The following is a 22,745-nucleotide window of genomic DNA, read 5'->3' as shown; positions in this document are numbered from 1 at the left end:
CTATTAATTTGTAGTAATATAAATCACTAATTAATGAGGGGTAAAAATTGATTGAATGTCTCAAACTTTTTAATGCAATATATCAAAGACTCAAAGGCTGAGTCTTTGATATGTTGACTCTCTTAAAAGCTTAGACCAGGGAGAACAAAAGCAACCGGTGGCACAGCTATATACAAATAATGTCAAAGGACATAAATTATGGTGATGTGTATGATACAGTAAATGCTAACAAAGGGATTTTTTCAAAGCTAAGCCAATAGCCAAATAATATGATTACAGCCTTCTTAAACCCTAAGACAGCAGGAACCTTCTGCTTCCTCTATAGAAACTATATTTCCCCCAGTCCTGGGACCTCTAGAGTGGGGCTCACTTTCCTGCATGCTTCTCTCAATTCATACCAAATGATATTGCATCCACTTCTTCTTCTAGCGTTTGCCCTTCTTCCGTAGCCAGTCAACAGGTCAGGTTGAAAGCTGTCAGGAGCTGCTTGTTGCTGGCTTTGAAAGTGACTGGGATCCATGTGGATTCAGTCGGCTAGGAAGAATCATCAGTTTCCCCAATGAATGGGTACTCACGGGATGCACCACGGGAAGGTCAATCCATCTGCTGTGCAACTCAGGCATCAAAGTTCGACATCCTCGAGGAAACACTCACGAAAGACATGTCTCTGATATCTGATTACTGTAAAAAATGGCGACTAATTCCTAGTACTGCTAAAACGGTATCATCTGTTTTCCATCTACACCATGCCTCTGCCTCACATGAGCTTAATGTGCAGCTTGGCGATACGAGAATCCAGCATGAAGCCCAGCCAGTCTATCTTGGCGTTACTCTCGATCGCACTCTTGCCATTTCACAAACATCTCATAAAAACTGCAGCAAAGGTGGGCGCGAGGAATAACATCATTGCAAGACTGGCCAGCTCCTCAAGGGGTGCGAGCGCTTCCACACTACGATCATCATCTCTGGCATTATACCTATTCCACTGCAGAATACTGTGCCCCAGTATGGTTCCGTAGCCCCCATGTCCACTTGGTCGATTCCAAATTATATTCCTCCATGAGGATAATTTCTGGAACCATCCGTTCCACCCCGGTTCCATGGCTGCCAGTTCTTAGCAACATCGCCCTGCCAGATATTCGTCGGGATGCGGCATCATCTAAGTTCATTTCCCATGTCTACGCTCGACTGGACCTGCCAATATACGCGGATATCTTCGCCCACCCTGTTCAACGCTTGACGTCTCGTCACCCAATCTGGTCCCCTACGCCTACACTGAACTTCTCTGTTCCAGTCTCTTGGAAACAGAGCTGGCAGTCAGCTGAGGTAAAGAACAAACACCTCATCACAGACCCCTGCAAGCGTCAACCCGGCTTTGACCTAGCACGTTATGATTGGGCCCTCCTCAATCGCTATCGAACAGGCCATGGCCGGTGCGCCACTATGTTCCATCACTGGGGAGCCAGAGACGACCCGAACTGCCCCTGCGGCTCCAGACAGACTATGACCCACATAGTCAACGACTGCCACCTCTCCAGATTCAAAGGAGGTCTCGAAACTTTACATCAGGCTCAACCTGATGCTGTTGACTGGCTACGGAAGAAGGGCAAACCCTAGAAGAAGAAGAAGAACTTAGTATTATGTGTGCTTAATTGGGTGTACCACTGCCTGGCCCCTCAAAAATCTTCCCAAGAATAAAAGCCCAAGTCCAGATGACTTTACTGGGGAATTCTCCAAGGCTTTCAAAGAAAAACTAACACTGATTCTCCTCAAACTTTTCCTGAAAATGAATGAGGGGTAAACACTATCAAAAATGTTTTATGAGACTAACATGACTTTGATCCCCAAAAGAGGAAAGGATTCTACAAGAAAAAAATATAGACCTAAATCCCTGATAAAGTGATACAAAGACCCTGAAAAAAATCTTGGCAAATCAAATACAACAAGTGGGATTCATCCCTGGGAAACAGGGGTAGTTCACATTCCACAAGTTAATCAATGTAATTCATCATATAAATTATAAAGTCTAACAAAATAGATGAACTCCAGAAAACAGTAGAGGGCAGAGAGAATAGAATCAATGAGGCTGAAGACAGAATTAGCAAGATCGAGGATGAATTAGAGACAAGTAAAAAAGAAGTAAGAGATCTCAAAAAGAGATTAAGAGATGCTGAAAACAACAACAGAGACCGATGGAATGACTTCAAAAGAAACAATATACACATTATTGCTTACCAGAAAAGAAAGAGAGGGAGAGGAAGAAAGCATTCTTCAGGCCATAATAGCTGAAAACTTTTCTAGTCTGGACAACATCAAAGACATAAAGTTTCAAGAAGCCCAGAGGGTCCCAAACAGAATTAACCCAGACTTAAAGACACCAAGACACATCATATTTAGAATGGAAAGGAATAAGGATAAAGAAAGGATCCTCAAGGCTGCAAGAGAAAAACAAAGAGTCACCTACAGAGGAAAACCCATAAGATTAGCAGCAAACTTCTCCACACAAATACTACAGGCCAGAAGAGAATGGCAAGATATCTATTGAGTGCTCAATGAGAAACTTTCAACCAAGACTACTGTATCCTGCTAGACTGTCATTCAGACTAGATGGAGGCATCAAAACCTTCTCAGATAAGCAACAGTTGAAGGAATCAACTATCACCAAGCCTGCCCTGAAAGAAGTTCTGAAAGGTCTTCTATAAACAATCAGACATAATAATAGGACATATTATCAGAACAATCTAAAACTCTACAAGAATGGTGTTACAATATCTTCAATCTTTGATATCAATAAATGTCAATGACCTGAATTCACCTTTTAAAAGACACAGAGTAGGAAGATGGATCAGAAAATACAACCCAACAATATGCTGTCTACAGGATACCCACCTAACTCAACAAGACAAACACAGACTTAAAGTGAAAGGATGGAAAACTATCATACAAGCCAATGGCCCACAAAAAAAGGGCAGGAACAGCTATTCTCATATCTGACATGATAGACTTTAAAATAGATAAGATTGAAAACGATAGGAATGGACACTACTTAATGCTCAGAGGATCAGTCAATCAAAAGTACTTAACAATTATTAACATCTATGCACCCAATGAGAAGCCATCTAAATACATCAAACGTCTACTGAAAGAGCTACAGCAATATATTAAGAGCAACACAGTCATAGTAGGGAACTTCAACACCCCACTCTCTCAACTTGACAGATCATCCAGGCAGAAAATCAATAAAGACATAAGGGAGCTAAATGAAGAGATAGATAAACTAGAACTATTGGACATTTTCAGAGTGATTCATCCTAAGAAACTGGAATGTACATTTTACTCAAATCCACATGGGTCATTCTCAAGGATAGATCATATGTTAGGCCACAAAGACAGCATAAACAAATTCAAGAGCATTGAAATCATCCCAAGCATCTTCTCAGACCACAGCAGAACTAAACTAACATTTAACAATCAACAAAAGATTAGTAATAGTCCCAAAATGTGGAAGCTCAACAGTACACTTTTTAATAACCTCTGGGTCAAAGAGGAAATAAAGGAAAAAATCAAAATGTTTTGAGACTTCAATGAAAATGAAGACCCAAGCTATCAAAATATTTGGGACACAGCTAAGGCAGTACTGAGAGGGAAGTTCATAGCTATACAAGCACACATTAGGAAACAAGAAAAAGCACAAATAAACAGCCTGATTGCATATCTTAAAGACCTAGAAGAAGAACAACAAAGGAACCCTAAAGCAATGAGAAGGACAGAAATCACTAAAGTTAGGGCAGAAATAAATAACATTGAGAATAAGAAAACCATACAAAAGATCAATGAAAGTAAATGTTGGTTCTTTGAAAGAGTAAACAAAATTGACAAACCTTTAGCCAGACTCACAAAACAAAAAAGGGAGAAGACCCAAATAAATCGGATAGTAAATAAAAGAGGAGATATCACAACAGACACCACAGAAATTCAACATATCATGCGAGGCTTCTATGAACAACACTATGCCACCAAGCTAGAGAACCTGGAAGAAATGGATGATTTCCTAGATACCTACCAACTTCCAAAACTAAGTCAAGAGGAAGTGGATAACATGAACAGGCCCATCACAGCTAATGAAATTGAAACAGTTATCAAAAATCTCCCCAAAAATAAAAGTCCTGGACCAGATGGTTTTACAAATGAATTCCACAAAACCTTCAAAGAAGAACTACTTTTAAAAGTCTTCCAGAAGACTGTAGACACTGGAATACTCCCTGCCAGCTTCTATGAAGCCAACATCACTCTGATACCAAAAGCAGACAGGGACACAACCAAAAAAGAAAACTACAGACCAATATCTCTGATGAACATAGATGTGAAAATACTGAACAAAACTCTAGTTAACCGGATACAGCAGTATATTAAAAAGATTGTTCATCATGACCAAGTGGGGTTTATCCCAGGGATGCAATGTTGGTTTAATATACATAAATCAATCAATGTGATCCACCACATCAACAAAAGCAAGAACAAAACCCACATGGTCATATCAATAGATGCAGAAAAAGCCTCTGACAAAACACAGCATCCCTTAATGATCAAAACACTACAAAAAATGGGAATAGATGGAAAATTCCTCAAGATAGTGGAGTCTATATATAGCAAACCTACAGCCAACATCATAGTCAATGGTGAAAAACTAGAAGCATTTCCACTCGGTTCAGGTACTAGACAGGGCTGCCCACTATCACCGTTACTATTCAACACAGTGTTGGAAGTTCTTACCATAGCAATCAGGCAGGAGCAAGGAATTAAAGGGATACAGATTGGAAGAGAAGAAGTCAAACTCTCCTTATTTGCAGATGACATGATAGTATACATGGAACAACCTAAGGAATCCAGCAAGAAGCTTTTGGAAATCATCAGGCAATACAGTAAGGTGTCAGGCTATAAAATTAACATTCAAAAGTCAGTGGCATTCCTCTATGCAAACGCAAAGTCAGAAGAAATTGAAATCCAGAAATCAATTCCTTTTACTATAGCAACAAAAACAATAAAATATCTGGGAGTAAACCTAACCAAAGAAATGAAATACTTGCATACTGAAAATTACAAGTCACTACTTAAGCAAATTGAAAAAGACACAAAGAAGTGGAGAGATATCCCATGTTCATGGGTCGGTAGAATTAATTCATCAAAATGAATATACTACCCAGAGCCATCTACAAATTTAATGCTATCCCCATCAAGATCCCAAGCACATTTTTTTAGGAGAATAGAACAAATGCTACAAATGTTTATCTGGAACCAGAAAAGACCTAGAATTGCCAAAACAATCTTGAGAAAAAAGAACAGAACCGGAAGCATCACACTCCCAGACCTCAAACTGTATTATAGGGCCATTGTCATCAAAACTGCTTGGTACTGGAACATGAACAGACACACTGACCAGTGGAATAGAATTGAGAGCCCAGAAATGAGGCCCCACACCTATGGTCATCTAATCTTTGACAAAGGTGCCCAGACTATTAAATGGGCAAAGCAGAGTCTCTTCAACAAATGGTGTTGGAAACAATGGGTTGAAACATGCAGAAGAATGAAACTGAACCACTGTATTTCACCAAATACAAAAGTAAATTCCAAGTGGATCAAGTACTTGGATGTTAGACCACAAACTATCAGATACTTAGAGGAAAATATTGGCAGAACTCTTTTCCGCATAAATTTTAAAGACATCTTCAATGAAACAAATCCAATTACAAAGAAGACTAAGGCAAGTACAAACCTATGGGACTACATCAAATTAAAAAGCTTCTTCACAGCAAAAGAAACCACTACCCAAACCAAGAGACCCCTCACAGAATGGGACAAGATCTTTACATGCCATACATCAGATAAGAGTTTAATAACCAACGTATATAAAGAGCTTGCCAGACTCAACAACAAGACAACAAATAACCCCATCCAAAAATGGGGGGAGGACTTGGACAGAATATTCACCACAGAAGAGATCCAGAAGGCCGAGAAACACATGAAAAAATGCTCCAAGTCTCTGATTGTCAGAGAAATGCAAATCAAGACAACAATGAGGTGTCACTTCACTCCTGTGAGAATGTCATACATCAGAAAAGGTAACAGCAGCAAATGCTGGAGAGGGTGTGGGGTCAAAGGGACCCTCCTGCACTGCTGGTGGGAATGTAAATTGGTCCAACCTCTGTGGAGAACAGTCTGGAGAACTCTCAGAAGGCTAGAAATGGACCTACCCTATGACCCTGCAATTCCTCTCTTGGGGATATATCCTAAGGAACCCAACACAGCCATTCAAAAAGATCTGTGTACACATATGTTCTTGGCAACACAATTTGTAATAAGCAAAACCTGGAAGCAACCCAGGTGTCCAACAATAGATGAGTGGCTGAGCAAGTTGTGGTATATATACACAATGGAATACTACTCAGCTGTAAAAAATGGTGACTTCACCTTTTTCAGCCGATCTTGGATGGACCTTGAAACAATCATGTTGAGTGAAATAAGTCAGAAACAGAAGGATGAATATGGGATGATCTCACTCTCAGGCCGAAGTTGAAAAACAAGATCTGAAACAAAAACGCAAGTATAACCTGAAATGAAATTGGCATATCATACCAAAGTAAAAGATTCTGGGGTGGGTGGGTGGGGAGAATACAGGTCCATGAAGGATGATAAATGACATAGTGGAGGTTGTATTGTTAAATGGGAATCTGGGGAATGTTATGCATGTACAAACTATTATATTTACTGTTGAATGTAAAACATTAATTCCCCAATAAAGAAATAAATTATTAAAAAAAAAAAAGAATGAAACAGAAGGATGAATATGGGATGATCTCACTCTCAGGCAGAAGTTGAAAAACAAGATCAGAAACGAAAACGCAAGTAGAACCTGAAATGTAATTGGCATATCACACCAAAGTAAAATACTCTGGGGTGGGTGGGTGGGGAGAATACAGGTCCATGAAGGATGATAACTGACATAATGGGGGTTGTATTGTTAAATGGGAAACTGGGGAATGTTATCCATGTACAAATATTGTACTTACTGCTGAATGTAAAACATTAATTCCCCAATAAAAAAAAATTACAAAAAAAAGACAAAGAAAGAAAAAAAGAAATTACACAGTCATTTCAATTGATGCAAAAAAAAAAAAAAAGGCATTTGACAAGATCCAATATCCATTTATGATAAAGACCCTCTGGAAACTGGGAATAACAGAAAAACTATTCCTCAACATAATAAAGATAGTTTATGACAAACCTACAGCTAACAACATTCTCAATGAGGAAAAGCTTTCCCTCTAAAATAAGGAACCAGACAAGGATGTCCATTATCTCAACTGTTATTCAACATAATCCTGGAGGTCTTTGCCTCTGCTATCAGATAAGAAAGAGATAAGAAAGGTAGAAATGAAACTATCACTATTTACTGACAACATTCTGTCAATCAAGAAATACAGGTGCTGAAAAGGTTATGAAGAAAAAGGAACTCTGCTACATTCTTGGTGGGAATGTAACTGGTAGAGCCTTTATGAAAGACTATATGTAGAGTCTTTAAACAAATAAAAAGGGAATTGCTTTATGATCCAGAAATACAACTCTTGGGCATTTATCCAATGGATACCCACACACAAATCTGAAAGGCTATATATGCACCCCTATGTTCATAGCTGAACTATTCACAATAGCCACCAAAATATAGTAATATGTGCACTCAACCAGGTGTGCCACTGCTCAACCCCACAATAACCCAAATACTAAAACAGCCTAAATATCCACGAATAGATGTGCTGAATTTGCACCACAGATCAAATTGATGGGGTTTACAGTTAATGATATTTAGATACTTACCCCATATTTAGGAGCTACTCTCCCTTGATCCAGCTTTCTGGTCCTTTTTCCAACTATGACACCATCCCCCCAGATAATGGCTTAGGTCACCTGCATATTAGATATCAGACTCAGGCAAAAGCTAGTAAAGTCATGAGCCCCTTGGAATAGACCTAAAATAGACCTACTAGCTTTTTTCAAAACAGAGATCCCAAATCTTCAACTGCAATATTCTAGTCTTTAGGTTCATGATTAGTCAATAATTTGTTCTGCTTTATATCTTAACTCTGTTTCAGCTAGTAGGTTCCAGATGCTACCATGATACCAACCAGACTTCCCAGAGCAGACGACCCTACCAATATGTCCCGGAGCCCCGCTTCCCCAGAGCCCTGCCCCACTAGGGAAAGAGAAAGACAGGCTGGGAGTATGGATCGACCTGCCAATATCCCTGTTGAGCAAGGAAGCAATTACAGAAGCCAGCATTTTCCTTCAACCTTCTGTACCCCATAATGACCCTGGGTCCATATTCCCAGAGGAATAAAGAATAGGAAAGCTATCAGGGGAGGGTATGGGATATGAAGTTCTGGTGGTGGGAATTGTGTGGAATTGTACCCTTCTTATCCTATGGGGTTGTTAATGTTTCCATTTTATAAATAAAAATTATTTTTAAAAAAGTTCATAGGGAGTCGGGTGGTAGCGCAGTGGGTTAAGCGTAAGTGGCACAAAGCATAAAGACTGGCATAAGGATCCCGGTTAGAGCCCCCAGCTCCCTACCTACAAGGGAGTCGCTTCACAGGCGGTAAAGCAGGTCTGCAGGTGTCTGTCTTTCTCTCCCCCTCTCTGTCTTCCCTTCCTCTCTCCATTTCTCTCTGTCCTATCCAACAACAATAATAACTACAATAACAATAAGAGCAACAAAAGGGAATATTAAAAACATTTTTTTTAATTCATAGAAGACACATTTAAAAAAAGAAAAAGATATGTGTCCTTTGAGACAAAATGGATGAAACTGGAGCAAAATAAAGAGATGAGAAATCTAGAACTGATATACATGAACTTGGGGAAGAAAAAAAAAAACAGAAGCAAGCAAACTCTTCTGAAGACTATGGTGGCTATCATTAAGAAATGGGAGAACTATGTGGTTATCTTTAAGAAATGGGAGGGTAGGGACAGAGAGTGTTGGATGTGGTATGGAACTGTACATTATAATCTAAAAATACTGTAACCCACCATTAATTACAAATAAAGGGCCTGAGGAAAAAAAATGATGCTGACAATCTGTCTTACTGACTTTGTCAAAAACACAAATCTAGGTACTTATTTCCTTATATTTCTGTAAGTTAACATCTCCAAAGTAGGACAAACAGAATCTAATGCTGTTTACATTAGAACTACAGAAAAATTAATTCAAATCTGTGATTATTGATTTCAACAAACTAAAAAAAAAAATCACTTCAGGTAGCAAATCAATCATTGAATTTAACTGAGGCACTATGAATGGGCAGTGCTAATTATGCCAATAATATTAAGTGGCTATTTGAAAAGAACAATATAGTCATCAAGTACAGACTTAGAGCAGACAAGGTGTTCAAGAAGGTGAGAAAAAATCATATAAACAGTTCTTACTAATACATTTTCAAAGAAGAAAGCAAAAGCATTTTTAAATTACTTAAACTGGATATTTGAACTATTAAAATACTAATTAGACTGTAAAGAATAAAGATTTATGTTTAATACAGATGAATGCTACATCTGAATGAAATGCAGTATACCTTTGATTAGGGCATGTTCATAGATAAATGAACTAACCTGGATCTTAATTTACTACATATATAATACTAGGAATAAACATTACAGACATGTTTTCCTACCTATAACCACTTAGTCATTATGGCAAAGCTGTGTCAGGACCTAAGCATCTTGGCTACTCCTGTACAGAGGTAGAACCTTAGGAAAGTGGTAATTTCCCTGTGACTCAATTTCGTCATCTGAGAAATATAACTAACGTCCTAGGAGGTAGTTATTGGTGTTTTGATAAAACAAAAACAATTGGCTACCCAACCTAACAGTCACAGGGCAGTTTCTGGCATATGCAAGTACTCCATATATATTAGCCATCCCTATTTTCCCTACATCAGCCTTGTGAAGAAATTAAATTATATAATTAACCAACAATAATAGTGACTTCAATTTATTGAGATTTTTCTTTTTTTTTTTAAATTTTTTGTTTATATTTACTTTCTCTTGTCGCCCTTGTTGTTGTAGTCATTGTTGTTGTTATTGATGTCGTTGTTGGACAGGAGAGAGGAAAATGGAGAGAGGAGGGGAAGACAGAGGGGAGAGAAAGACACCTGCAGACCTGCTTCACTGCCTGTGAAGCGACTCCCCTGCATGTGGGGAGCCGGGGGCTCAAACCCGGATCCTTATGCCGGTCCTTACGCTTTGCGCCACCTGTGCTTAACCCATTGTGCTACCGCCCGACTCCTGGGAGATTTTCCTAAAGCTAGCGATGAGTTTGTTCAGTCAGAGAACGCCACAGAAGAGTCTTTTCCCACTGTGAAGTGCTGTCCGTGTTATTTATATTGTTACAAGTTAGACTGTGCTAAAAGGAAATCAGAATGTGCTAATCTTAACATCTCATCTCAATCAAGATATACTAGTCTTCCCAGGTACATAGTGCTAAAGAAAGAGCCATGCTATCCACAAAAGTTGCTACTGGGTTAAGCAGACCCATACCTTTCAAAAGGAGGACTTAGAAAAAAGGGCAAGGAAAGAGAATTTAGAGGTAAAAACTTGTTTAATTTACAAGTAAAAATGTTTTTTGTTTGTTTGCTTGTTTGTTTGTTTTTTACCAGAGCACTGATGGCTCCGGTTTATGGTGGTGCAGTGGATTGAACCTGGGAATTCGGAGCCTCAGGCATGACAGTCAGTTTGCATAACCATTATGCTCTCTACTCATGCTAAAAAAATGTTTTTTTACGTAGAAGTAAAATACATAAATTTTGTCCCTGAGGCACCTGTCATAACTTATTAAACAGGCCAATAATGCCCAGTCGTATGAATGAGCTGGCCCAGTCCCAATATACACAAAGCAATAACTTTACACAAATTCAAGGTCTGCAGTGTACTTTTTACCCTCTGGGAGACATATTACAGATCACAGGTGAATCTTAAACAACTGGAAGCAAGATAGCAAGGAAATAAAATGGACTTGCTCTTTTGTTGCATTTATATTACGATGATCAAATTTTTCGAGGTTATATTTTAAGCAAGGTATTAATCCAGGAGGTCAGAAAATCTTGTTTCTAAACTTAAAACAGACCAGGCTTCCTCCCTTCTGGATGCAAGCCTCTATCTAGGGTCCGGTTCTTAGTTTCTTCCTTAGCTCCCACAGCACCCACTGGGGCCAAATGGAATGGAGGGTGCCCTGGGCCATCGGCCATCTCCTCCATAGCCCTTTCAACAGTTGCTGGAACTCCGATGAGAGCCCCCGGCCCCGGCACAAGTCTTTGCTTTATTTATCGCCCTCCCTGCAGCTGCTACTGGAGAAGGATGAGCACAGGCAGGGTGCTAGCGGCACTAGAGTGCACATCTGGCGGAGCACTTGTCGCAGCCACTGCGATATGACCCAGTCGGACTAATGTCCCTGGAGTCCAGAGTTAACCCAGACACCCGCCCGCCGCCGCCCACTCACCACCGCATTCGGCGGGATAATGATCCTCCCAGTCCCCGGACTGCGGGCTGCAGCCACCGCCGCCCGCCTGGGCCTCCTGCTGCTGCCGGTGCTGCAGCTCCTGCTTGAGCAAGGACAGCGGCGAGTAGCGTTCTGTGGCCCAGGCGCCTGGGAGCAACCTAGCAGACTGGATTACTAGCAGAAGCAACATTAATACGCGTCCACCAACAGTGGCCACAGCGTTGCGCAAGCAGTAGCAGCTGCCGGCAGGTGCCATCTTGCAGCAAGGCGCATGTGCGACAGTTCTCGCCGCGCTCTGGAGTCTCCCAGCCTTAACCCGGGACAAGCAGGTGGGCAGTGGCAACCGGGAGGAATAAGGGACTGACAGTGACTTCTGGAAGTTGTAGTCCAAGTTTAGCAAACTCCGGGTCCTATTTCTTGGCTGGCACTACAAGTCCCAAGAAACACCACGCGGCGTAGGTTTTTCCGGTCAGGCGTCTGACGTCCTCCCCGCCACTACATCGGAAGTTCTGAGTTAAAGCTGTGTGGAAATGGGCACTGGTGGGCGGAGTGGGCTTCGGTCTGGCAAGGGGAATACGGAAGAGGTGGCAGGTGGCAGAGGGAACACAGATGGGGTGCCGGCGAGTCTTTCTGTTGATTTGACTCCCTGCCGGTACAGGTGCATCGAATGCAACCAAGAGTCCAACGAGCTATACCGAGACTATCACCACGGAGTACTGAAGATAACCATCTGTGTGAGTTGTCACTTATGGGGAATCCAGAAGCAAAAATGACGCCTCGGATTTGGGGACCATAAAAGCCAATTGAATTTCTGTCAACTTTAAAAGTCGATAAAAATTAACGACTTTCAGGGTCTCTCTCTCTCTCTCTCTCTATATATATATATATGAAAGGAGACATTAACAAAACCATAGAATAAGAGGGGTACAGTTCCGCACGATTCCCATAACCCAATCTCCATATCCCATCCCCTCCCCTGACAGCCTTCCCATTCTCTATCTCTCTGGGAGTATGAATCGAGGGTCGTTGTGGGTTGCAGAGGATGGAAGGTCTGGTTTCTGTAATTGCTTCCCCTCTGAACATGGCCGTTAGTGGTCGATCCATACTCCCAGTCTGCCTCTCTCTTTCCCTAGTAGGGTGGAGCTCTGGGGAAGCAGAGCTCCAGTACACATTGATGGGGTCGTCTGTCCAGGGAAGTCTGATCAGCATCTTGCTGGCATCTGGAACCTGGTGGCTGCAAAGAGAGTTAACATACAAAGCCAAACAAACTGTTGGACAGTCATGGACTCAAAGGCTGTAATAGTGCAGATGAGGTGTTGGAGGGTATTCCCTGCATGCTCTAGTATACTTTTGCTTTCAGGTATATATTTTTCCCCTAGTTTATGGGCACGTGTGAACCTATGCTCTATCTCAGGGGGCCTGGACTATATCTAGGTTTGGGGACTTTACTGGGGAGTGGACCACCTGGAATGGAATTAGAGAATACTATGAAAGGAAAGGTCTCACCCGAGTGATGAAGCTGAAGGGTTGTCATTCCACACCTGAAGTCTCTAGTCACAGTCTGAAGTGAAGCATGCTGGGGTGGCACTCCTTGCGTTGATTGAGTTGTGATCCGCGAATGCAATATTATTTGATTTGAATTGAGAGCAGCATGCAGGAAAGTGGGCCCCACTTTCAGGGTCTTTCTGTACAGTCTTCAATTCGATGACTGATCGTCCCCCTATTTATTGAACGGTCTCAAGAATACTATAGTGATGTAGTACGCACTATTTTTCAGTGCTTGTCTCATACTGGTCAAGTTCGTTAGTGGGAACTAACCAACCAAGGAATCCTCCAACGGAAGTGGATGTAGGTTTGGGCTGGGGAGATAGTATAATGTTTATGCCAAAAGGACTTTCAGGCCTGAGGTATCACAAGGTCCTAGGTTCAGTCCACACCAACCCTATAAGTCAAACATGAGCAGTACTCTGGAGAAAGAAAAACAAAGGAAAGAAAAAAAAGGATGAAGAGAAAGAGTGGCTGGAAGAAAGAAGGAGCTGGGGGGGGGAGATAAAGAAAAGAGGGGGAAAATAAAAAATTAAAGAAAAGAAATTTAAAGAATGGGTTAAGTTGACATTTGGTTTCAGGCCAGAGTTATTTCATTCTTAGTTATTCTCCCATTGAGAGACAAATGGTAAAATCTTGCTACTCCATAACTCATATTAAATTCTCCTGGGAAACTTTTTTTTTTACCTTTGTGAAGAAATTGTGGTTATTAACCATACAGTATTTGCATACACAAAACACTATGCTGGATGTTGGTAATATGAAAACACTGAAGGAAAAAATTGCTTTCAAGTATTCTTTGCTTATAGAGAATAATCTTATGTTTTAAAAGTCACAAAATTGAAGATTCTCTTGAGGTGCACTTTGAAAAACAAAACATCACATAGTAGGCAGCCAATACATTTTTTTATTTAGTAATGATTGACAAAATTGTAGGATAAGAGGGGTTCAATTCCAGACAATTCCCAGCACCAGAGATTCCATACCCCCCCCCCCATTGGAAACTTTCCTATTCTTTATCCTTTTGGGAGCATGGACCCAGGATCAATATGGGGTTCAGAAGGTGGAAGATCTGGCTTCTGTAATTACTTCTCCAATGGACATGGGCATTGTCCTGTCAATCCATACTCCCAGCCTGTCTCTCCCTTTCCCTAGTGGGGCAGGGGTCTGGGGAGGTGGGGCTCCAGAACACATTGGTTAGCTCCCAGGGAAATTACTTTGGCATCATGATAGTATCTGCAGCTTGGGGGCTGGAAACCATTAAAAAAAAAATTGTTTATTAATCAAGAACCTAAAGGTAAGAATATAGCATATGAGATTTGAGGTCTCCATTTTGGAAAAAGTTAGTAGGTCTATTTTAGGTATATTCAAAGAGGCCCATGATTTTAGTAATTTTACCTGAGTCTGAAAGCTAACATGCAGGTGAACTAAAGGTATTTAACATTTTAAAATTTATTTATTTATTATTGGATAGAGACAGAAATTGAGAGAGGTAGAGAGATAAAGAAATAAAGAGAGAGACATCTGCACACTGCTTCACCACTCTGAAGCTTTCCCCCTCCAGGTAAGGACCAGGGGCTTGAACGTGGGTCCTTGTCCACTGTAGCGTATGTACTTAACCAGGTATGCCACGGCCTGACCCCTCTAATATTTTATATAATTGGTTGAATTACTATGTTACCTCTCGCCTTTCACTGAAATATAGGCTACACAAGGAAAGAGGTTATTATTTGTTCATTAAAGTAGCTAGATCATTCAAGATATATGGTAGGTAATCATTATTTATTTCCTAAATGAAAAAATTATTTCCAGCTTTTTAGATTATTATATTCCTGGACATCCTAGTATGATGGAGATAACTGTAAGTTATATGTCATCTAAATTTACTGGTTTTTCTTGTTTTGTTTTATATTGCTTTTTTTTTCTGCCTTGGAAGAACTTTTTTTTTAATTTCTTTATTGGGGGATTAATGTTTTACAGTCGACAGTAAATACAATAGTTGTACATGAATAACATTTCTCAGTTTTCCACATAACAATACAACCGCCACTAGGTCCTCTGTCATCCTTTTCCAGGACCTTTACTCACCCCACCCACACCAGAGTCTTTTACTTTGGTGCAATACACCTACTCCAGTTCAGGTTCTACTTGGGTTTTCTCTTCTGATCTTGTTTTTCAACTTCTACCTGGGAGTGATATCATCCCATATTCATCCTTCTGTTTCTGACTTATTTCACTTAACATGATTTCTTCAAGCTTCATCCAAGATGGGCTGAAAACGTGGAATCACCATTTTTAATACCTGAGTAGTATTCCATTGTGTGTATATATACCATTGTGTATATATACCACAACTTGCTCAGCCACTCATCTGTTGTTGGACACCTGCGTTGCTTGCAGGGTTTGGCTATTACAAATTGTGCTGCTAAGAACATATGTGTACACAGATCTTTTTGGATGGGTGTGCTGGGTTCCTTAGGATATATCCCCAGGAGAGGTGTTGCAGGATCATAGGGTAGGTGAATTTCTAGCCTTCTGAGAGTTCTCCAGACTGTTCTCCACAGGATTTGGACCAATTGACATTCCCACCAGCAGTGAAGGAGGGTTCCTTTGACCCCACAACCTCTCCAGCATTTGTTGCTGCTACCTTTTCTGACATATGACATTCTCAAAAGAGTGAAGTGGCATCTCATTGTTGTCTTATTTGCATTTCTCTGACAATCAAAGACATAGAACATAGGTGTTTCTCAACCTTTTGGATCTCTTTCTGTCCATGACCTCTCCTCATTTTTGGATGGGGTCATTTGTTTTCTTGTTATTGAGTTTGGCAAGCTCTTTATTGCTTCTTAAACTATTATCTGATGTAACGATCTCCCATTCTGTGGGTATTGGTTTCTTTTGCTTTGCAGAAGCTTTTTAATTTGATGTAGTCCCATAGGTTTATATGTGCCTTAGATTCTTTGCAATTGGATTTGTTTCTTTAAAATTTATGCGGAGAAGAGTTCTGCCAATATTTTCCTCTAAGTATCTTAGAGTTTCTGGTCTAATATTCAAGTACTTGGTCTACTTGGAATTTACTTTTGTGTCTGATGAAATACAGTGGTTCAGTTTCATTCTTTTGCATGTTTCAACCCATTTTTTTCCAACACCATTTGTTGAAGAGACTCTGCTTTCCCAATTTAATAGTCTGGGCACCTTTGTCAAAGATTAGATGTCCATAGGTGTGGGGGCTTACTTCTGGGCTCTTAATTCTATTCCACTGGTCTGTGTTTCTGTTCATGTTCCAGTACCAAGCAGTTTTGATGACAATGGCCCTATCATACAATTTGAGATCTGGGAGTGTAATGCCTCAAGTTCTGTTCTTTCTTCTCAAGATTGTTTTGGAAATTCTAGGTCTTTCCTTGTTCCAGATAAACATTTGTAGCATTTATTTTATTCTCCTAAAAATGTGGTTGGAATCTTGATGGGGATAGCGTTAAATTAGTATATGGCTCTGGGTAGTATATTCATTTTGATGATGTTAATTCTTCCAGCCCATGAACATGGGATATCTCTCCACTTCTTTGTGTCTTTTTCAATTTGCTTGAGTATTTACTATCTGATTTATTTGGGTCTTCTCCCTTTTTTTGTTTTGTACATCTGGCTAAAGTTCTGATGATTTTGTTCAGTCTTTCAAAGAACCATCATTTACTTTCGTTGATCTTTTGTATGGTTTTCTTATTTTCAATGTTTTTATTTCTGCCCTAACTTTAGTGATTTCTGTCCTTCTGGTTGCTTTAAGATTCCTTTGTTCTTCTTCTTCCAGGTCTTTAAGATATACAATCAGGCTGTTTATTTGTGCTTTTTCTTGTTTCCTAATGTGTGCTTGTATGGATATGAGCTTCCCTCTCAGTACTGCTTTAGCTGTGTACCAAATATTTTGATAGCTTGTGTCTTCATTTTCATTGAAGTCTCAAAACATTTTGATTTCTTCCTTGATTTCCTCTTTGACCCAGAAGTTGTTAAGTAGTGTACTGTTGAGCTTCTACATTTTGGGACTACTACTAATCTTTTGTTGATTGTTAAGTGTTAGTTTAATTCCACTGTTGTCTGAGAAGATGCTTGGAATGATTTCAATTCTCTAGAATTTGTTTATGCTGTCTTTGTGGCCTAACATATAGTTTATCCTTGAGAATGACCCATGTGGACTTAAGTAGAATGTGTATTCCAGTTGCTTGGGGTGAATGACTCTGTAAATGTCCAATAATTCTAGTTTATCTATCTCCTTATTTAGCTCCTTCATTTCTTTATTGATTTTCTGCCTGGAAGATCTGTCAAGTTGAGAGAGTGGGGTGTTGAAGTCCCATACTATTATTGTATTGCTGTTAATATATTGCTGTAGCTTTTCCAATAGATGTTTGATGTATTTAGATGGCTTCTTCTTGGGTGCATAGATGTTAACAATTGTTAAGTCCTCTTGATTGACTGATCCTCTGAGCATTAAGTAATGTCAATCCCTGTCTTTTGTAATTTTGATTTAAAGTCTGTCATGTCAGATATGCCCCTTTTTGTGGGCCATTGGCTTGTATTATAGTTTTCCATTCTTTCACTTTGAGTCTGTGTTTGTCTTGTTGAGTTAGGTGGGTTTCCTGTAGACAGCATATTGTTGGATGTGTTTTCTGATCCATCTTTCTACTCTGTGTCTTTTAATAGGTGAACTCAAGCCATCGACATTTATTGATATCATAGATTGAAGATATTTTAACACCATTGTAGGTTTTTAGAGTGTTCTGATACATGTCATGTTGATGGTCGTCTGATTGTTTATAGGAGACCTTTCAGAACTTCTTTAAGGGAAGGCATGGTAGTAGTTGATTTTTTTCAACAGTTGCTTGGCAGAGAAAGTTTTTATGCCTTCATCTATTCTGAATGACAGTCTAGCAAGATACAGTAGTCTTGGATGAAAGCCTTTTTCATTGAGCACTCGATAGATAACTTGCCATTCTCTTCTGGCCTGTAGTGTTTGTGTGGAGAAGTCTGCTGCTAACCCTATGGGTTTTCCTCTGTTGGTGACGCTTTGTTTTTCTCTTGCAGCCTTGAGGATCCTTTCTTTATCCTTATTCCTTTCCATTCTAAATATTATGTGTCTTGATGTATTTAAGTCTTGGTTAATTCTGTTTGGGACCCTCTGGGCTTCTTTAACCTTTACGTCTTTTATACTGTTTATACTAGAGAAGTTCTCAGCTGTTATGTCCTGAATAATGCTTTCTTCCCCTCCCTCTCTCTCTTCCTCTGGTAATCCAATAATGCATATATTATTTCTTTTGAAGTCATTGTTTTCAGTATCTCTTAATCTTTTTTTGAGAACTCTTACTTCTTTTTTATTTGTCTCTAATGTGTCCTTGATCTTGCTAATTCTGTCTTCAGCCTCATTTATTCTATTCTCTCTCCCCTCTACTGTTCTCTGTAGTTCATCAATTTTGTTACCCTGTTCTGATACTGTTTTAGCTTGTTCAGCTAGTTGCGTTCTTAGCTGTTTCAGCTTTCAGCTCTCTAATATCCTTGAGATAATTAGTGTTTTCTTCCAGAGTCTCATTGGTTGTTTGTGCATTTCTGATGACAATTCTTTCAAACTCTTTACTCACTCCTGTGACTATTTCCTTAACTAGCATTTGGATGTTGACCTCATTATTCTGTGCTTCCAGCCTTTTAACTGGAATGTTATCCTGGTACATCTCTCCTATATTTCTTCTTATTGATTTAACCATTCTTTATAGTATGTTACGAGGTCCCTCTCTCAGTACTTTTCAAATTACTGATCACTGTTTCCTGGATTGACTTGTGTCTAAGTAAGTTACTTAAAGAGTTCACAATTGTGGAAATTAACAGTTGTTTCAATATTATTTCAATCCCTACATTGGAGCACAGTGGCTGTTAAAGCCTCTTTTGTTCTTTTTCTTCCCCAAAGGCTATGGGAGCCTGAGGGCTTTTAATAATTAGGCTTTTTAGCTTAATCACTCATTCCAGTGTTTTGGTGGGTTCCTGAAGTCATTCTAATTCTATCTTGTTGTGGTCCCAGGTGACCTCCTCTGGTATTCCTTGTTGACCTGGGAGAGGAGAGGAAAGAAACACAGCTGCTGCTGCTCCATAGCCCTGCCTCTGGAACCTTTTTTTTTTTTTTTTTGCCTCCAGGGATATTGCTGAGGCTTGCTGCTGGCACTACAAATCCACTGCTCTTGGCAGCTATTTTTACCATTTTATTGGATAGAACGGAGAAACTGAGAAAGGAGAGTGAGATAGAGGAGAGAGGATGACACCTGCTGCAGACCTGCTTTGCCACTTGTGAAGTGTCCTCCCTGCAGGTGGGGAGCCAGAGCTGGAACCCAGATCCTTGAAACCACTTCCCAGTCCTTGTCTTGTTTTTGTCACCAGAGTTATCACTGGGGCTTAACACCTACAAGACAATTTCACCCCTCCTGATAGACTTTTTTGTCTTTTGTGTGACAGAGATAGAGAATAATGGAGAAAGAGATAAAGAGAGATGCCTGTGAAAGAGACTGGCTTACTTCAACAGTGACTCTTTAGTCACTATCAGGCCACCCCATCAGCTGGGGCCCTAGTTGGGGAGTCCTGAGATTCCCAAACAGGCATGATGGGCCTAGACCTCAAATAAATCCCTCTCTTCACTGTTACCATTCGTCTCTATCAGGAACAACACAATAGAACACTTTGTTGCCCCCATAGGACCTTGCCCTCTACTTGGATAAACAGTGGTAAAAAAATGTTCCATCCTCCAAAGGGAGGCTGCAAAACATACTATAGGTTCCACCTGAGGAAGATGGGTACTGAAATTGGGGCAGCTTGGAACGTTCCTACTGATGACCACAGAACGTGAGCTCAGATCTACAGGGATGCAGAGGACACATAGGCTCCTAAGCTGAATATGGGCCCCAGATCATATCAGATCAGTGGGGATTACAATCAACATTATTTATACCCCTTTCCTATATTAGGGAGCTACTTTCTTCCCTGATCCAGCTTTCTGGTCCTTTTTCCAGCCATGACATCATCTCCCCAGACAATAACTTGGATTCACCTGTATATCAGATTTCAAACTCAGTGGAAAAAAACAACAACAACAACAACTAGTATAGCCACAGGCCCTTTGAAAAATAACTTCTTCTTCTTCTAGCGTTTGCCTGGAAAATAACTAAAATATGCCTACTAGCTATCTACAAAATGGAGACACACCCCAACTTCTCATCTGCACTATTCCAGCCTTTAGGTTTATGACTAGTGAATAATTTATTTAGCTTTATATGTTAACTCTCTTTTCAGCCACCAGGTTCCAGATACTAGCATGATGCCAACCAGACTTCCCTGGACAGACAACCCCACCAGTGTGTCCTGGAGCTCCGATTCCCCAGAACCCTACCCCACTAGGGAAAGAGAGAGAGACGTGGGGAGTATGGATCGACCTGTCAATATCCATGTTGAGCAGGGAAGCAATTACGGAAGCCAGCCCTTCAACATTCTGCACCCCATAATGACCCTGGGTCCATACTCCCAGAGGGTTAAAGAATAGGAAAGCTATCAAGGGAAGGGATGGGATACAGAGTTATGGTGGTGGGAATTGTGTAGAGTTGTACCCCTTTTATCCTATGGTTTTGTCAGTGTTTCCTTTTTGTAAATAAAATAAAAAGAGAGAAAGAAAGAGACACCTGCAACAGTGTCCCACTATTTGTGAAGCTTACTCTCTGCTGGAGACTAGGAGCTTGAACCTGGGTCCTCATACATGGTGATGTATGCACTCTACCACGTACACCACCACCCAGTCCCCTTTAAGATTATTTGTTTATGTTAATAAAGAGAGAAAGGAAAAGAGAAGAACAAAACATTACTCTGGCATATGGATTGTTGAGGATCAAACTTAGAATTTTGTGTTTGGAGGGTCCAACTCTTTATCCACTGTGCCACCTCCTAGGCCACTTGAGATAGGTATTTATGTGTGTGAGGGCTGAGTTCTATCCCCATCAACATACATATCAGACCTCTGATCTTCTTTTCTCCCTTAGTCATAAAAGTAAATAAGTATTTTTTAAAAAAGATAGCAGGGTTAGATAGCATAGTGGTTATGCAGACTGTCATGCCTGAGGCTTCAAAGTCCCAGGTTCAATCCTCTGAACCACCATAAACCAGAGATTATCAGTGCTCTGGTTTAAAAAAAAAAAAAAAAAAAAAAGGAGGTCTGGTGGTGGGAATTGTGCGAAGTTGTACCCTCTTATCCTATGGTTTTGTCAATGTTTCTTTTTTATAAATAAAAAAATTAAGTATATATATATATATATATACATTGTTTAGCCAAATCAGCATGATGTTAAGATTTGCGAATAAGTAGGAGAAAGGAATGTATCTTAGAATGGGAAGGAAGAACCAGCAATATTATACATTAAAAAATTGGTTTGATGAATTTACATCCTTTTTTAATTTTTATTTATAAAATGGAAATATTGACAAGACAATAGGATAAGAGGGGTACAATTCCATACAGTTCCCATCACAGGAACTTCTTATCCCATCCCCTTCCTTGAAAGCTTTCCTATTCTTTATCTCTCTGGGAGTATGGACCCAGGATCATTATGGGGTACAGAAGGCTTCTGTAATTGCTTCCCCGCTAAACATGGGCATTAGCAGGTCGATCCATACTCCCAGCCTATCTCTCTCTTTCTCTAGTGGGGCAGGGGCCTGGGAAGGTGGGACTCCAGGACACATTGACACCATCTTCCCAGACTTGGGTCCACCTGTATATTAGATGTCAAGCTCAGGCAATAACTAGTAAAGTCATGGGCTCCTTAGACTATACCTAAAATAGACCTACTAGCTTTTTCCAAAACAGAGACCCCAAATCATCTTCTGCATTATTCTTGCCTTTAGGTTGGTTCATGATTAGTCAATAATTTGTTCTGCTTTATATCTTAACATTTTTTCAGCCACCAGATTCCAGATGCTATCATGATGCCAACTTGACTTCCTTGGGCAGATGACACCACCAGTATGTGTCCAATTGACATCCTTAAAGAGATAGGAGTCGGGCGGTAGCACAGCAGGTTAAGCGCACGTGGCGCAAAGCTCAAGGACTGGCTTAAGGATCCTGGTTCGAGCCCCTGGCTCCCTACCTGCAGGGGAGTCTCTTCACAGGTGGTGAAGCAGGTCTGCAGGTGTCTATCTTTCTCTTCCCATCTCTATCTTCCCCTCCTCTCTCCATTTCTCTCTGTCCTAACAATGACAACATTAATAACAACAATAATAACTACAACAAACAACAATAAAAAAAAACAAGGGCAACAAAAGTGAAAAATAAATATAAATTAAAAAAAAAGAGAGATATAGTTCTTTAGGGAATTAGAACAGTACAAGTAGCCTGATGTCTGATCCTGACTCAAACTGTCTTTGTAGGGTTTCCTTACTGCCACTTACATTAAGTTTACCCAATTGTGGCTCCATGATATTCTTCAAACTTTGTTATTGCAATGTAGTAACAGCTTGGTTAATTTTTCCTTGCTTATTCTGGTTGTTTCTGAGCTTGATTTTTCAGTTGCAGCTGCTTCAGGACCTAATCTATGTAAACCGTATTCTCACCCACTGAATTATATACCCATCTTAGAAGTTTCATTTC

The 22,745-nt window shown here is 40.1% G+C and overlaps 2 protein-coding genes across 12 annotated transcripts in view; one reads left to right on the top strand and one right to left on the bottom strand.

Annotated features, from left to right (window-relative positions):
- TTC13 (tetratricopeptide repeat domain 13) overlaps positions 1–11,883 on the bottom strand; it is a 202,629-nt gene extending 190,746 nt beyond the window's left edge. For all 10 annotated transcript variants that reach the window (XM_060192005.1, XM_060192007.1, XM_060192006.1 and 7 more), the window contains exon 1: positions 11,546–11,883. In XM_060192005.1, coding sequence (XP_060047988.1) covers positions 11,546–11,801 — 256 coding nt within the window. In that variant the 5' untranslated portion in view covers positions 11,802–11,883. The remainder of the gene's footprint in view (positions 1–11,545) is intronic.
- A 126-nt stretch (positions 11,884–12,009) lies between these two features.
- The window catches only part of ARV1 (ARV1 homolog, fatty acid homeostasis modulator), a 30,739-nt gene continuing 20,003 nt past the window's right edge, over positions 12,010–22,745 (top strand). The window contains exon 1 of one of the 2 annotated variants that reach the window (XM_016194549.2): positions 12,010–12,279. In XM_016194549.2, coding sequence (XP_016050035.2) covers positions 12,076–12,279 — 204 coding nt within the window. In that variant the 5' untranslated portion in view covers positions 12,010–12,075. The remainder of the gene's footprint in view (positions 12,280–22,745) is intronic. The other variant, XM_007537606.3, reaches the window with a different exon arrangement.

Source organism: Erinaceus europaeus, chromosome 6 (assembly GCF_950295315.1).
Source record: "Erinaceus europaeus chromosome 6, mEriEur2.1, whole genome shotgun sequence".
In the NCBI taxonomy this organism is placed as follows: Eukaryota; Metazoa; Chordata; class Mammalia; order Eulipotyphla; family Erinaceidae; genus Erinaceus; species Erinaceus europaeus.
The sequence above is the reverse complement of the archived record's forward strand: the minus strand, read 5'-3'. Positions and strand labels throughout refer to the sequence as shown.